General features: G+C 40.5%; 1 protein-coding gene across 1 annotated transcript in view; it reads right to left on the bottom strand.

Annotated features, from left to right (window-relative positions):
* GRIN2B (glutamate ionotropic receptor NMDA type subunit 2B) overlaps nt 1-15,083 on the bottom strand; it is a 425,811-nt gene that overhangs the window by 105,010 nt on the left and 305,718 nt on the right. Inside the window, exon 4 of the mRNA XM_023226202.1 lies at nt 10,337-10,451. Coding sequence (XP_023081970.1) covers nt 10,337-10,451 — 115 coding nt within the window. The remainder of the gene's footprint in view (nt 1-10,336; nt 10,452-15,083) is intronic.

A 15,083-nucleotide genomic window follows, 5' to 3' on the forward strand; every position in this document is an offset into this window, starting at 1 on the left:
TCCGCCTTCTACTTTTGCTAATCACAGAAAAATGTTACACTGAAATAGCCAGTCACAGTCTGGGCTAACCAGCCTCCACACCTCCAGCTCCACCCCAGATGCTGGATCATTTCTTAACACGTAGTTTTAAAACTCAAGTAGCAGGGTCTGCATGTTTCCATAGTGTGACTTGTCCTCTTGTCTATGAATTTATCCCCATTGACATTGCTACATTTGGATCCCATTAGTCTAGTTGTACTCTTATATTCCATGTGTTGAGGCAAAAAGCACACTGGACACAAATGGAGCTGGACATATATGTCTACACCTAGCTGTGCCACTCCTTAGCTGTGTGACTTTGGGAAAATCATGTGACCTCTCTGATCCTCAATTTACTTACATGTACAAGTATTTCTCAACATTTTAATAGGAATCAAAATGGGATCATATATGCTAAATTTGTCCATTAATAGCATTGCTAATAAAGTGTTACATAAAAGTCAGATGTATTCATGGCCAAATCTTCCTAATGTCCCTTAATTCCAGGCTAGACTGTCTGGTCATTTATATGTCTTTCCCAGACACTATAGGGAAAATGGAATTTTGTGTTCGCTTTTCTAGAAAGAGAATGCTGAGGTGCCTTAAATATCCACTACAAATTTTACCTCAAAGGGAATATTCTGTTCCTTTGCCAGCAAACTTCCTTTCCTATGGGATGGATGAAGAAAAACTAGTACATATTATTTCAGGAAGAGCCAAAGATGATGACCTCAGAAGGCATCTGACAGCAAACGCTTGGGCTAGAAAAACATGGAAAGGCACCCACCACAAGTTTGGTGTGAGCAGGAATGTGGTGTGCACCTGGAGAACAGGGCAGCAGAGCATAGACTTCTTTCCCCTCGAGGTCTATCACTCCCTCCCCAGTGACTGCCTTCTATGGTCATACTTTCTTTCTCATCATTCCCCTGGCACAGATTTGCTTTAAGTTTAAACCTTCGGAACAGTTACCTGACAGAACTAAGACCTGGAACGCCTGTAAAACCAGCAATGGACCACCTATATGACAGTGAAGGACACCTGGCCACAGGACAGAGAGGGAGGGTGGAAGGAAAGTAGGAAAGCTCCTAAGCAAACCACCTTAAGACATCGCTGTCAGAATAAACTAAAAGGTTCACCAAATTATGAGCAGAAATAACCCTAATAGAGAAAATTATAAAATCACCCGAACAATCTGAATGCTATGGCTGCTGTAGGAAATTTATGTTCATGGTTTTTATTAATAGCTTTTATTATTTAAAAATTTCATTTTTTTTTTTTTTGTTGGCCAATACTTCCTTTAAAATGTTTGTACCACAGGCTGCTTGGCAGAGTTAACATGCCAAGGTCAGAGCTTCTCTTCCTGTATACATGAATTATTTCTACCCTGTTTCTGGCCAGCTCTCATAAATAGGTATTGTGGAGATAGAGACTGTGCATGGCTGGAACAAACCCATCATCACTGTAGGAAAAACTCAATGCATAAGATCTTTGGGTGCTACATCAATAAAGGCATGCTTGCATATGAAGGACAATCAGATATTATAACTTTAATGCCAAACTTCAGGTCTTAGCTTAAGTCAATATGCTATTAATGTAGGCACAAAGTAGCTGGTTTGGTGAAAAATGTCAATGTATTTTTATAGTATACTGCTATAACAGCAAGTGAGGTATGTTCTATCCCTACTGGTGAAAGAAGGGCATTGCTCTCTCCCTTCTGGGTCATGTGTGAACCAGAGAATAGACACAGCACTGAAAAGGGTCTCATACAGAGCAGGAGTCATACGACTCCTTGGGAACGTGAGCCTGAATTTTACAAGCCTTCAACTGTCAAGAAAATGAAACAAATATGATGAAAAATGCAGACGGACATGGAACACATGGACAACCCCATTCTCTGCGATATCACTACCATAGACAAGAAATACACATCTCAGCAAAGTCAGAAGGCAGTGCACTGTATGAGATGATCAAAAAGAGAAAACCCTCTGGGACTCCTAGCAGACCCAAAACAACAAAGGAGAGCCTTCCACCAGACTGCATATGTTTCCCCTGGTTGTTGCTGAATCGACATAAACCAACCAGTTCCCAAATTAACGGTTTTCATTTTTAACATTTAGGGACATTGGATAAGAAACAAAGGGGCCAAATCTTCTCACCTTAAAAAGCAATCTTATGGCATCAAAGTTAGACCACCAACTCTGAAATTATTTTCATATGAGAACCAGAGTTTCTATTTAACATGCATATGAATGTCTAATCATAGGCAACCAGTTGGAAGAAGCATGTTATATTCTTCCAGTGTAATATTAGGCATTAAGTTTCATGCTTTTGAAAAACATTTAATAAAAAGGGGACATGTCCACAATATCTTAGGAAGAGAAAAAAGTAGATTTCAAATTATCCATACATTAAGATCCCAATTCTGTTGTATTATTCTGTGTTGTATTATAGTGTACACACAGAATGCACAGAAAAAAAGCACTGGAAAGAAATTTTAAAATATAACTGCTAATTCTTTGTAGGTGCAGATATGGGTAAATTGTATTTTATCCCCTCAAATGTCTTTAATAAACATTAATTACCTACATAATAAGAAAATCATAAATGTTGTTTTTAAACATAGAATTTTCTCATCTCTCTACCACTCTATCTTCTTCAACACCAGTACTGGAAAAACATTATAACATAAAAATTAGAACAAATAGTTTAGAGGACTCAGGGACCAACCGCAGGTAACTGCCATGAAATAAAAATCTCAGTAACATTTAAACGAGATGGATGAAAGCTATCTTTTGGCTTTGGGGACACTTTCCTTTTCACTGTTTTTCCTTAAGCCAAGGTTAGGCCAGCACTTCTTCAGTCTCTGAGTTCAGTTCTGCTTTCTCTCTCCATCAGCATGTACAGGTTTCAAAAGTACAGTCAACCAAGGTTATCTTGTTCTTTTATCCTTTTCATTCAGTGACTGATGACAAGCACTGGAAGACAACCAGCCTTTCTGAAATGATATGCCAGTCTATTCCCTCAATACGTCTCCCTCTTCTCTTTGAATTATTTCATAAATGTGCATGGGAGTAGCAGCTTGACATTGTGGACTGAGCCTACAGCAGTGTTGAGACTTTAGGGATTAACAGCACACCTCTACCTCCTCCTCTCCATGACTGCCCCCATAATCTCTTTCTGGAACCTGAGAATGATGTAGGCAAACAGGATGGGCCAGGGCTCTTGGAGCTCAGTGAACAAGGAAACATCTGGATGTGAGGGTCTGCACTAATCACAACTCAGAAAAACACAACAAAATATGTAATCCAGTGGACCCGTGTCATCGTCATAAGTAAAATACACATTAGCGGAGTCTTTACTTACTAAGCAACATGAAACATCAAGCCAATGCTAGACTGTATCAAATAGTAAGATTTAAAAATCACCTTAGTTTATAGAAATGTTAAATGTCACAACAAGCACCTTTTTTATTGCAATGTACTTGTTTTGTTTTTCCAAGCCACCAGGAAAGCTACGATACAAATTTGTGGGGGCAGTCCTTGGCTCGTGGTAGGTGCTTCATAGTTATGTGTGAGAAGGAAAGAAGGAATGAAGAAGGAGAAGGAAAGAGAAAGAAGGGGAAAGAAAAAGGAAGAGAGGGGAAGGAGGAGGGGAGTGGAGGGAGGGGAGGTGGGGAGATAGGGAGGATAAGCCACTTAGTTCATGCATTGTTGCTTGCACAGGACTGTACATTACAGAGAGACAAGGACATATGCAGTTTTGAGGACTTTCAAAGTCATCCCCTGATGTTGTTAACAGTTCCAGTACTCAACACTTCTCTCTATTAAGGAATTCTCCCTATAGCTAATATAAACCCTCTCTGCTTGATCTTAAGCCCACTCACTCTGGTTCTGTCTCAGAGGAGAAAGTGAACAGCTGATCTCCACACTTGGTACAATAATTCTTCATACATTTAAAGAGAATAAGTCATCACCTCATTGTCTTTTTTTCTTTCCCTTAATAACCCCAATTCCCATAGCCTTTCTCCATAGATCCTGTCTTCTAATCCCTTAATCCAATGATGCGTATTAGTACTCAGTTCAAAGTCAGTAAAAATAGCATGTTGTCAAATGGTGGTATCAGGAGATCCTGAACAAACACCCTTGCCAGGAGGAGCTCCTGTTTTGCCCCCTTAGATGCCCTCTGTAGAGCCTGGAGAGAGCATCAACGTCTCCTGGCCTCTCCTCTGAGGCTGGGAGGTAGAACACAGTTGTGTCCAGCTGTGCCCGGGCAGTCACCAACACCGCATTTACCGGCCTGCTCAGTGATGTCTCACACTATGCTAGGCACAGAGGTATAGTGGAGAGGCACACAGATGTGCTTCCTGCCAGTTCGTTCTGAGTGAGTGAATGTGCATGAGCCAAAAGCTTTCAAGTAATATCAATAGAGGTAGTGATTGACTTCTATTGTATAAACACTGATTTGATCACTGTGGACTATGATCACCATAGTCCTTAGGGGCTAGGATCACAGAGCCCCCACACCCTGGAGTTGGTGCTACCTCCTGGACACGAGGTCACCAGAGACACAGACACACCTTAGCCTGTTTTATTTATTCCAGGATGCAGATACTGGCAGAGCATTTTGTCTTACTATGTTGTTGTTGCTTCAGTTCTTCGTGGGGGGGGGGGAGTCTCCCTTTCCTCAGTTTGGTTGCTCTCCTTCCCTCCCATTGATCCATCCATTAATTCCTGAGTACTATCATGGGTCCAACACTGTGTGCCAAGCACTTCCATTTCTAGTCTCTGCTTTACTGGTGGATGTGGCTGTGACATCTCAGTGTTGAAAGCCATAGACGGAAACAGGTTTGGGGAGTCCACAGAATGATTTACATGAACTGAAAATGTTTTTAATATACATAAGGAAGGGGGTTTTCTGGTAGGTGGAGGCAGGGAAGAGGGAGTGGGCTTATAAAACACCCTCTTGTCTCTTTCTGGAAAAGATAAGCAGAGATGCAAATCTTACATATTCTCCTTTAATTCTGACCCAGACAGTCCCTTTAAGGTCTGTTTACATCTCACGGCCTAAAAATGCACCATCATCATTTCTTGATGTCATTACTCAGAGCACACCCCCACTGCATTTCATTTTTATTATCCCCATTTTAGGAACTATTAAATGGAAGCAGAGAGCAGTAGCAATGAAGCAAATCATGAGAGACTCTGATAGAGACAGAAGCCTTAAAGCTTGTTGGAACTGCATCTCTGTGCCAGACTATTTTTAAAGCAAGTTTATGCAGCTGTCCCCCACTTAGGAGCCTTACAAATGAGCCCAGTCTGCACACAATGATTTTTTTTTCACCATTGTCTATCCTTTCCAACTCACCACGCTATGTCTGCATGCATGTGTGTGTGTAAAATATTTCTTTTTAAATGTCCTTCTCCACATTCCTACATACCAGAGAGATGTTCTTGGCTTTCTGTGAATCAAATTCTGATCCAGAGATCTCTTTACTATTCTAGCCCCCTAAGCCTTCTAGAGGTTCCTTACATAGGATCCCATTAAAGGTTCACAAAAGCAGATACTGTTCATTTTTTACTAAAGTAGTTGGGTAAATATATCAAATCTGTAAATGTCTGGAGTATTTTTGGCAACAATTGCTCTGGGGAGGATTCCAGAGACTGGAAACAGCATTGCTCTGGAGAGGGAAGCAAAGGGTCATCGATGAGAAGAGGACTTTCTTTTTACTGGTACTCTTTTTGTGCCATTTGGTTTTTTACCATGTGCAAATATTACCTTAAAAAATTACACAAGAAGGGTATTGACTACCAGTTGACATTTGTTGGATACTGACTGTTTCAGTGATTATTCACTGGTGTTTGACTATAAAACCTCTTTGAATATTTACAACAGCCTTATGTAAAACCCTGTGTTACAAACACAGGTAGTATCCGTCACTAGCTGATAAATGGCAACATGGAGAACTGAACTCAGTTCTGCTTTCCAAAACCATAGACTATGTTGTGTTGATTTCAAGTCTTCCCAAGGGAACAAAATGTGTAAGACTGCAGCATTGGGACTACTTTTAGGAATCTAAAGGAACATTGGAAGTCCTATCACATGGTTCACACCAACAACTTAATCTTCCTCGGCCCGAGATGCCTTGTTAAAAGCCGGTCACATATGTATCACTCCACTGGGAGCTGGGCCTCCCTGATGATTCCCCCAAGTCCTTCCCTGGCACTGGGGTGCTCACTCCAGAGGTGGGGAAGTTACCTGTTCCCGTGCTGTCTCCAGTAAACTTCTAAGTGGGGGATTTTCGGGGTAGAAGTGAAATGGCTTGTCAATATTCTAGTTCTCCTAAGCATATGGATTCTTCATTTATTTAGCAATTATCTTTTGAGTGGTCCAGACACTGGAGGCAAGCACTCTTCTGAAGGGTCAGAATTACAGAGGTGAGCAAGGTCCTTGCCCCCAGGAGGCATTCATCCTGGTGTGAAGAGGCAGGCAATAAACAAACAAGCAAGCAAGTAAGCAGAACGCCAGATAATGAGTGTATTGAGGAAAATTAAAATCTACTGTTAGGCAGCGTGACTGGGTGACTACCTCATCACGGGTCATTAGGAGGGCTTTCTGGGGAAATATTTACTTAAATGACAGGAATGACAAATATGCCCTAGGAGCTATGCCCTTCAAAACAAGCTCAGGTTCCTGTGTGTTCCATTCCCTCACCCAATTTCTATTCCAATCTGCTGTTTATTTACAAGGAGATTTTGCAGTCCCAGAAGTTAGCACTAGAAAAGACCCAAGAAGTCTTCTTAGTCCAATGCCATCATTTTAGAGATGAGGAAAGAAAAATGTAGAAAAGTGGAAAAAGCAGGTTCCATAGCTAGTTAGTGCCCTGACCAGTGTCTGAGAGTCCTATCTAGCCCATATTTCTTCCACAAACCCACATTCCTCCCCTGCTTATCTGTCCAGTGTTCAGCTCCTCCCTGTAGAATCTTCACCCTGGTGCCTGCCTTCCTGGAGTCCACTGACACTAAATCCTCTCTGGACCAAGGGGACCATCTGAAGCAGCATTAGGCATCTTGAGGATGATGTCCTGGGGACGGGGATAACAGTGGAAAGACAAACACAACTTCCCATGATGCAATCTCACCACAACCCAGCCATTCCCTGGAGCCACACCTGCCATCCTCCCTGCCCACAAGTGAGCCCTAATAGGATCCTTCAAGTCGGGGAGCTACATGGCTCTGTGACCTCAATGAACACTATACATCTATCTTCCAAAGTGTTCCCTGGTTTAATTGAGTCGATATGAAAATGTTCTATTCTCTCAACCTCTCTCAAAATGCCTTACAAAAAGATTAACCACAGAATTTCTTTAAATAGCAACTTCCTTTAGTACATGTAAAGTATGATCTACAAAAATTCGAAGATTTTCTCCTCCCCCTCCCCACGAAACAACAGCTACCATATTAAGGGCAATAACATAAACTTGGATTCTTAATGGTAGATTTTGGGATTCTTTTATTATGTAATGATTCTCACACTTGCTACAAATACTTATTGAACTGCTCTATGAAATACGCTCTTACAGGTTGCCATGAGGACACAATTGAGCTAAAGACACAGCCTCTGCCCTTTGGAACCATGCAGATTCTCTCTCACAACTCTCACAAGAGGCAGATGTGATGGGTGCTGCCTCAGACGTATGGACAAAATCAACAGGGGACAAGGGAGTGTGAGATTTTATCTCAGTCAAAGATGAGGAAAGGAAGCTGCAATATTTTAATTAAGTTTCAAAGGATGGTTATGATTATACAATTGGATAATTCATTCTAGGAAGAAATATCATGACATGTACGGGGACGGGACCTACAAAGGCACATTCTCAGAACAGGAAGAAGCCCGGGGTAGCTTACTTGCGAGACAGGAAATCATGAGGAGGAGAACAAAGGCTTGGAAGGGAGACCAGAGCCTTGAATGCAAGAACAGATCAAGTCTAGCCCCAATCCATAAACCATAGAAGGCTCAAGTGGGCTTTGGGCAGAGAAAGAACATCACAGTCAGAGTTGTGCTTCAGGAAACTCATTCTGGCAGCCATATTTTGGACTAATCTGAAGGGGTAAGGGCAGGTGCCAGGGACAAGGAGGCCCATTTAAAAAATTGTCACATAGTTCCTGGATCATATATAAAGTAAGGAATAAATTCAAGAGCTAGAATAAAAGTAGGATTGGTGAGGGAAGGGATCCAAACCCTAGGAAGGAGGGTCTAGTTCTAGAAAGGGCTGAGGGGCACAGGCCTCAGATTCTGGACTCAAGAAGAGGAGTCAGTATGACCTGATGGTGAGTGGTGTCTCTTTAAGAAAAGGCAGTTGTGAGATGCCTCCCCCTGCTTGAGACAGTCATTGTGAGCCTACTGCAAAAAAAAGCTGCCCCCTCTGTACATCTTATAAGCTACCTATGAAGCCTCAGTTATTAATAACTCCTCTTCTGGAGACAGACAGAAGTGCCTGTTATACATGAGGAGCCCAGAACATTTCTTAAATTATGACGTCTCTACAGCAGCAGTGAAAGCAGCTTGATTGGAGTGAAAAGCAGAAGCCCAGGGAACATCCATTTCTGAACAAATGATAACTTGGTGGAGGGAGGGAAACTTTAATTAAGAACATCAGGCAGGCCAGGCACAGTGGCATGCACCTCTAATTCCAGCACTTTGGGAGGCTGAGGCAGAAGGATCACTTGTGGCCAGGAGTTCAAGACCAGCCTGGGCAACATAGTGAGACCTCATTTCTACCAAAAATTTGAAAGTTGGCCAGGCATGGTGGTGCATGTAGTCCCAGCTAGTTGGGAGGCTGAGAGGGGAGGACAGGTTGAGCTCAGGATTTTGAGGTTGTGTGAGCTATGACAGTACCACTGCATACTAGTCTGAGTGACAGAATGAGACCCTGTCTCAAAATAATAAAATTAAATAAAAAAGCTGGCATAATTTAAGCCTTATAATTGTGCCCTATCTGATAAGAGAAAATGCATGATAGATAGAGGTCTTTCAACTTGAAGAATTAGATCCTGGATTCTCCTGCCTGAGCCACACATGCCTCGTTTCTCGGGTGAGCGTTCACACATTCACATAACTAGCTGTCCAGGGCTCTCTGTGATGAGGTTGTGAATTTCAAGAAATTTATCTCTGGCCTCATTTTCTGGTAACTCTCTCTAGAAATATATAGCTGAATTTCCATTCTAGGCAGAACTATGCTAACATTTTGAAGCCCATTCTCAGCCAATTGGCCCATGGAATCTGTGGAAGTTGTCTTAAATCAGTTTCCCAACATGTTTTCACAGAATATGAATATCATGAACAAAGCGGTCTTGGGGTAGAATAATTTTGGGAAATTCCATTCTAAATAAAAGTTAAGGTATTTCTTTGCTATAAGACACCTCTGAACTTTCAAGGGTTGGTATGTTCTAAGACTCTCCTAGAGTGAGAAACAGTAGGCAGCATCTCCCAACCTTATGTATCTGTAAAACTATTTTCAGCAAAATGTCTCGAGAGACAAGAGTACTGCAGAACATATCTGGAGAAAAATCAGCAATGACATTACTCTCAGGAATATTTGTATTCAACTGGGAATCTGGAATAATACAAATTGTAATACTAATTGAGTGCTTACTATGCACCAGCCACCTTTCTAAATACTTTACATATACTTAATCCTTATACCCGTTGGTACTACTATTATTTCCCTTCTATGGATGAGAAAACTGGGGCACCGAGTAGTGAAGAGATTTGTCTAAGATCCTAAATAGAGCTGGGAATTGGACCTAGACAGTCTGGTGCCCACAGAAATTAATTTCTGATGGTAGAATTTCAAACACTGTGATCAACTGTCAGTGGGAGAGATTCTGAGCAGAGCCTTGCATGGGAATCCTTCAATCACAGTAAGTCTAACCTTTCTTCTCATAAATTCATCTTTACAAGCTTCCCAAATGCTCTCTAGGACACAACTCCTGAACTATACCACTAATTCAGTTTCATCACCAAATTATGTTATATTGTACACACATACTCTCCCACGAAAACAAAGTCATGATTCAGACAGCAATGCAATTATCAACAATAAATGGTAATACATAAAGAAAACAATCTCTTGATTAACCAAAACAGCAATTAAATGAACATGCAAGTTTGAGAAATGGCTTCTCCTGTGTATCAAGGTATTGATCCTTTGCTCCACAGGTCTAGGGACAAAAACCAAAGGACTACTTTCCTTACATGTGTTGCAAAATTTCACATCTCTACTCTACTTTGCTCAAGAATTGTCAAAGACATGTCCTACCCTTTCCCACTTCCTCTCCTTGTTCAGAAGAATTATCACCAGTTTCGGGTGCATCTGGTAACCATCTTCACTGAAGGACAGATTCCTCCCCTCAAAAGTGACGTTGATCAGATACCTATAAAGATGAAATAAAAGGAAGATTAAAAGTATGAAGAGGATATACCATGAATAAGGCAGTTAGGTATATAGAGAGAAAGCTGGCTAAAGACAGAGCAGTAAATAGAAATACAGATACCATTACCAAACTTGGTATGCTTTGAACTCCCATTTGATTATGCAATAGAGTCATCCAAATTTTCACAGAGTAGGAATCATATGAAAAAGTAACATAAAATTTTAAATAAAAGATGTTTGGTCACTGCTTGTTCTTACAAGTGGGAGCTGAACAACGTGAACACATAGACACAGGGAGGGGAACAAGACACACTGGGGTCTGTAGGCAGGGAGATGGGGAGAGGGAGAGCATCAGGAAAAACAGTGAATGCATGCTGGGCTTAATATTTAGGTGATGGGTTGATAGGTGCAGCAAATCACTGTGGCACAAGTTTACCTATGAAATGAACCTGCACATCCTGCACATGTACCCCAGAACTTAAAATTAAAAATAAAAATGTTTAAAAAGGTGTTTGGTTGAAGTTCAGTCTATAGGTATGACATTGAGCAAATTACTCAGCCATTCTGAGCCTCAGCATTTTTCCCTATTGGCAAAAACTAGTACAATAAAGGGACCTACTTCATTAGGTTTGTAAGACTTAAATGGGATAACTTAGGTTAACCACTTACCATGTGGCCTGGTTCATAGTAGAGTCTCATTAAGTGCTAACAATTGCTATTGAAAAACAAAGGTGGATTAAAGGTTGGAGATGGTAGAGACAAGAAATGAAAGTAAGAATGTACCAAGACAACTTTCTGCTAAGAAAGGTGGCATGTAGGAGCTTAGGGTCTCCCTCTATCCCAGAGATATGTACATACTCTTTAACTCTTGCTAAGGTCTTGCCCGTACTTCTGAGAGATGTGAGATGAGTACAGTAAGCAAGGATCTGATATGACAGGATGCATCTGGAAACCAGGGCTATTACACTGTGTATAGGGAACAGAAAATACTAAGGAATGGGAAAAGGTGGGAGAGGCATTTCACAGAGTGCTCTGGTGACTTGTGCATAGATTAGCGGAAACTCTGGAGGTAACTAGAGTCAGACCAATGAAACTGTCTTCCTCCTGGACACCTTCACCTTAGCCAACCCTTTTCCCTCTGGCTGCTATCATCTGATGAGCAGTCCCTTCACTGGGAATTCCCAAAGGCATGCTCATTACAACTGCATTAGTGCAACTGCACTGATGGTAATTAATGTCTTTTTACCATAATGGCCCAAGGAATCAATAATGATTAGCTCTGTGTTGACATGACATGTTACTCTGGAGCCTTGGGCCTGATGTTGCTTGTGAGACATGTCTCTGCTAAGAAGCAAAAGGGATATGTTGTAATTGCAGTGAGGATGCTAAAGGAGGCAGCTTAAAAACTCCTTTTTTTTTTTTTTTTTTTTTTTTTTTTTTTTTTTTTTTTTTTTTTACTCCTCTCATTCAATGAAACTGGGAGGTCTTCTTTGATTCTTCCAGGTAATGTTAGGTTAAACAACAAGGTTGCTAGGATGCATATCCTTCTGGTGATTCGAATGATGCTTATGCAGCATGAACCAAATCCTCATGGATCACTTCTCACTTCCAGAACTACCTGCGATGTTTAAGCCTGCCATTCCCTGGTCTTGTGTAGCTTCACAAATGGAATAAAGAACGCAGAAGACCCCAAAGGAGTAGCGATTCCTAGAATCTTAGAACTGAAAGAGACTTTCATAATCAACTAGCCTACCACTTCTTACAGTTTATGCTTCCCTTCTATATCATAAAATTGGTCTTCTCAGCTCTTCTTGAATTCTTTCACTGATAGGGAACTTTTCATGGCATCTTCTGGGCTCAAGATAGCCATCTCAGTGTTGGCTACTTAGTTCTTTCTTACTTAAAGCTGAAACCTTCTCCCCTGAAACCCTTTGATACCTGTTTCCTTTTTAGAGATTCTACAGTCTTAGTCTAATCCTTCTTCTACATGAGAGTTTCTCAAGTATTTGAAGACATTTATCATACATCCCTTATGAAGTCAATTTTACTCTTTAACCATTAAACTCTTTTAGTTCTAAAATTTTAACTTGATGGATTAAAAAACAAGCACAAGGAGGTTAAATTATTTGTCCAATGTTATCGTACGGCAGACGCACCTGACAGCAATAAGTTATGCATACCCTGAGAATGACCCTACAGTCTCAGAAAAGTGTATGTTCAGAGTCCTAAGCTAAGAAATCTGGAAATGGTCAACCCAGAGATTTACTTTTTATCTACAAAGGACATCTAAACCCCCAGTTCATCTCTTGGCATGCAGGCCATACAGGGGATCAAAGTCCTTTGTTTGGGGTTAAATGAACGTTTAGGTGAATGTTGCTAAGTGAAAATGCTATATAAACTGCATGCATTTTACAAACGGTAGCAGTTCTCCTGTCCAGCCCACCATTACTGGATTGTCCTTGTATGTAAGTTTCCCCAGTAAATCCTATGTCTCATTCACTGTCTCTGGGTCCATTCTTAGGCATTTCAGATATGGTGCCATTGCTATTGGAGTCAATAAGGGTCCAGTATGACAGTTACACAGCTAATTGGGAGCAGAAGTAACATTTTAAGCAATATCTCCAGTTCCATGTCCTTTCCTGACAACAGCCTGATTCTCATATACAACATGAGGCTTAGCATCCCAAGTCCTTTACATATTCCTCATATGCCATGGCTTCACGTTTTCTACCATCCCATCTTGGCTACTCTCTCCAGACACCTCCACTCAGTGACATGTTGCATCCCCAACACAACTCAGTGCTCAGTCTGCTCCACTCCTTGCCCTGCTCCTCAGCTCTCAGCCCAGAGCTGCTCACCCAAGCCCATCATTAGTGTGAAGGTAATATTCAGGTCTCCTACAGTTTGCAATGACTCTAACACTTCAACCAAAAGCCCTGAAGAATTCATTGCAGAGAGTATAATTACAAAACCACAAGACAGGTTATTTTAAAACAACAAACTAGAAATCTAACCATGAATATAATATACTTGAAAATGTATTCCTACTACAAAGACACTGAAGAATTTCTGGAGTCTTCAAATAAAGTTTATGAGACATGTAAAACAATTTGGTCTCATCTATTTTGAAAGGAGGAAGGAAAGAAGGAAAAAGGAAGAAAGAAAAGGAAAGAGGAAGGAAAGAAAGAGAGGAAAAGTGGGAGGAAGGAAGAGAGAGATGGAGGAGAGAGGGGTAAGGAAGAAGAAGAATGGGAGGGAAATAAATGATCTGGCTTAAGCATCCACCTTTTCATCAGACACTGTGCTGAATAATTCTGCCTTTATCTAAAACACCATTAAGGATATTTAAAGGAAAGTATCTATTTCAGAAGGCAATTATAAAAGAGGAGTTCCAAAAATAACTCAATTAATAAGCAGCATCAATGGAATAACTATATAGCCTCTCAAGATGACTTCTTTGAAGGGGACAGCATTGAACTGGGTGTATAAGTTGAGAAATTTGGACTTGCAGAAAATAAATCACACTCATGGGCAATGTAATTGGTCTGTAAATTTCTCTGGCTATTCCTGTTCCAGCAACTTCTGATTTTCCTTAGAAACTGTTCTCTTTCTGGGGTGCTCCTCCTCTTCCAGCTCTAAGTTCATTTTATCTACTTAAGCACTCCTCACATATTTTACACTTATCAAAAACATTAGTAAAATTTTATGACAATATACAAAATATTTTTCTCCAAAGTATCCTTTCATCATTCATATCTGTCAGCAGCATATAGATTAATCATCCACACTGTGTTTTTATGAGTAATTTCTTGTGGTGTGAGAACATTTAGCCATTAGTGAGGAGTTTGCAAATATACACCAGCCTTGAGCAAGATGCCCTTTGAATAGCAGAACAAACCCATCCATTCATTGGTAATGAATAGTGTGAAAAAATAGTTGGGGGTGTGGTCACTTCTAGACATGTGATCTTGGCACCTGAATCTCAGTTATTCTTCTCTAAAATGAAGACATCATTTTTACCTCCAGCTTATCAGAGAAGTCTGTTGTGATGATCAAATGAAAGAGTGGGTAGGAAAACTATATAAAATATGATACCAATATAAGGTTATTTCATAGGAAAAATTCAGAAAAAGAATATATTAGCATAATTTGAGTATCTAAAGGCAAGAAAGTTGCTTGATTTTAAACCTCAGTGAATAAGTGTGATAACTACATTTTAATAAGACTCAATTATCAATGAAATACATTTGAAAAATGGAGACTGGCTTCCACACATGGAGGCTAAACTAGACCAAATGGCTATATTAATCAATTTAACTTTCCATAAGACCTGAAAATATCCAACTACCCTTCAATCTGGCTGTACTTTGTCAATTTTTAACATTAATTAGAACCTCAAAACTTTCATGTGCGAATCCTGGGTAAAGGATTAAATTATATTTAAAATTAAAAGATGCCATAGCTATTCTATTTCTTTCCAAACATGTCATCCTCAAGTACACAGTCAAAAAGCCTTGCTTCAAGTGGCAGCCAAATGCAGAAGTTCTGCCCATGAGACTCAAATCCCCTGGAAGTCCCATCAAGGGTGTGTGTGTGTGTGTGTGTGTGTGTGTGTGTGTGTGTGTGTGTGTGT

Source organism: Piliocolobus tephrosceles, chromosome 10 (genome assembly GCF_002776525.5).
Source record: "Piliocolobus tephrosceles isolate RC106 chromosome 10, ASM277652v3, whole genome shotgun sequence".
NCBI classification, from domain to species: domain Eukaryota; kingdom Metazoa; phylum Chordata; class Mammalia; order Primates; family Cercopithecidae; genus Piliocolobus; species Piliocolobus tephrosceles.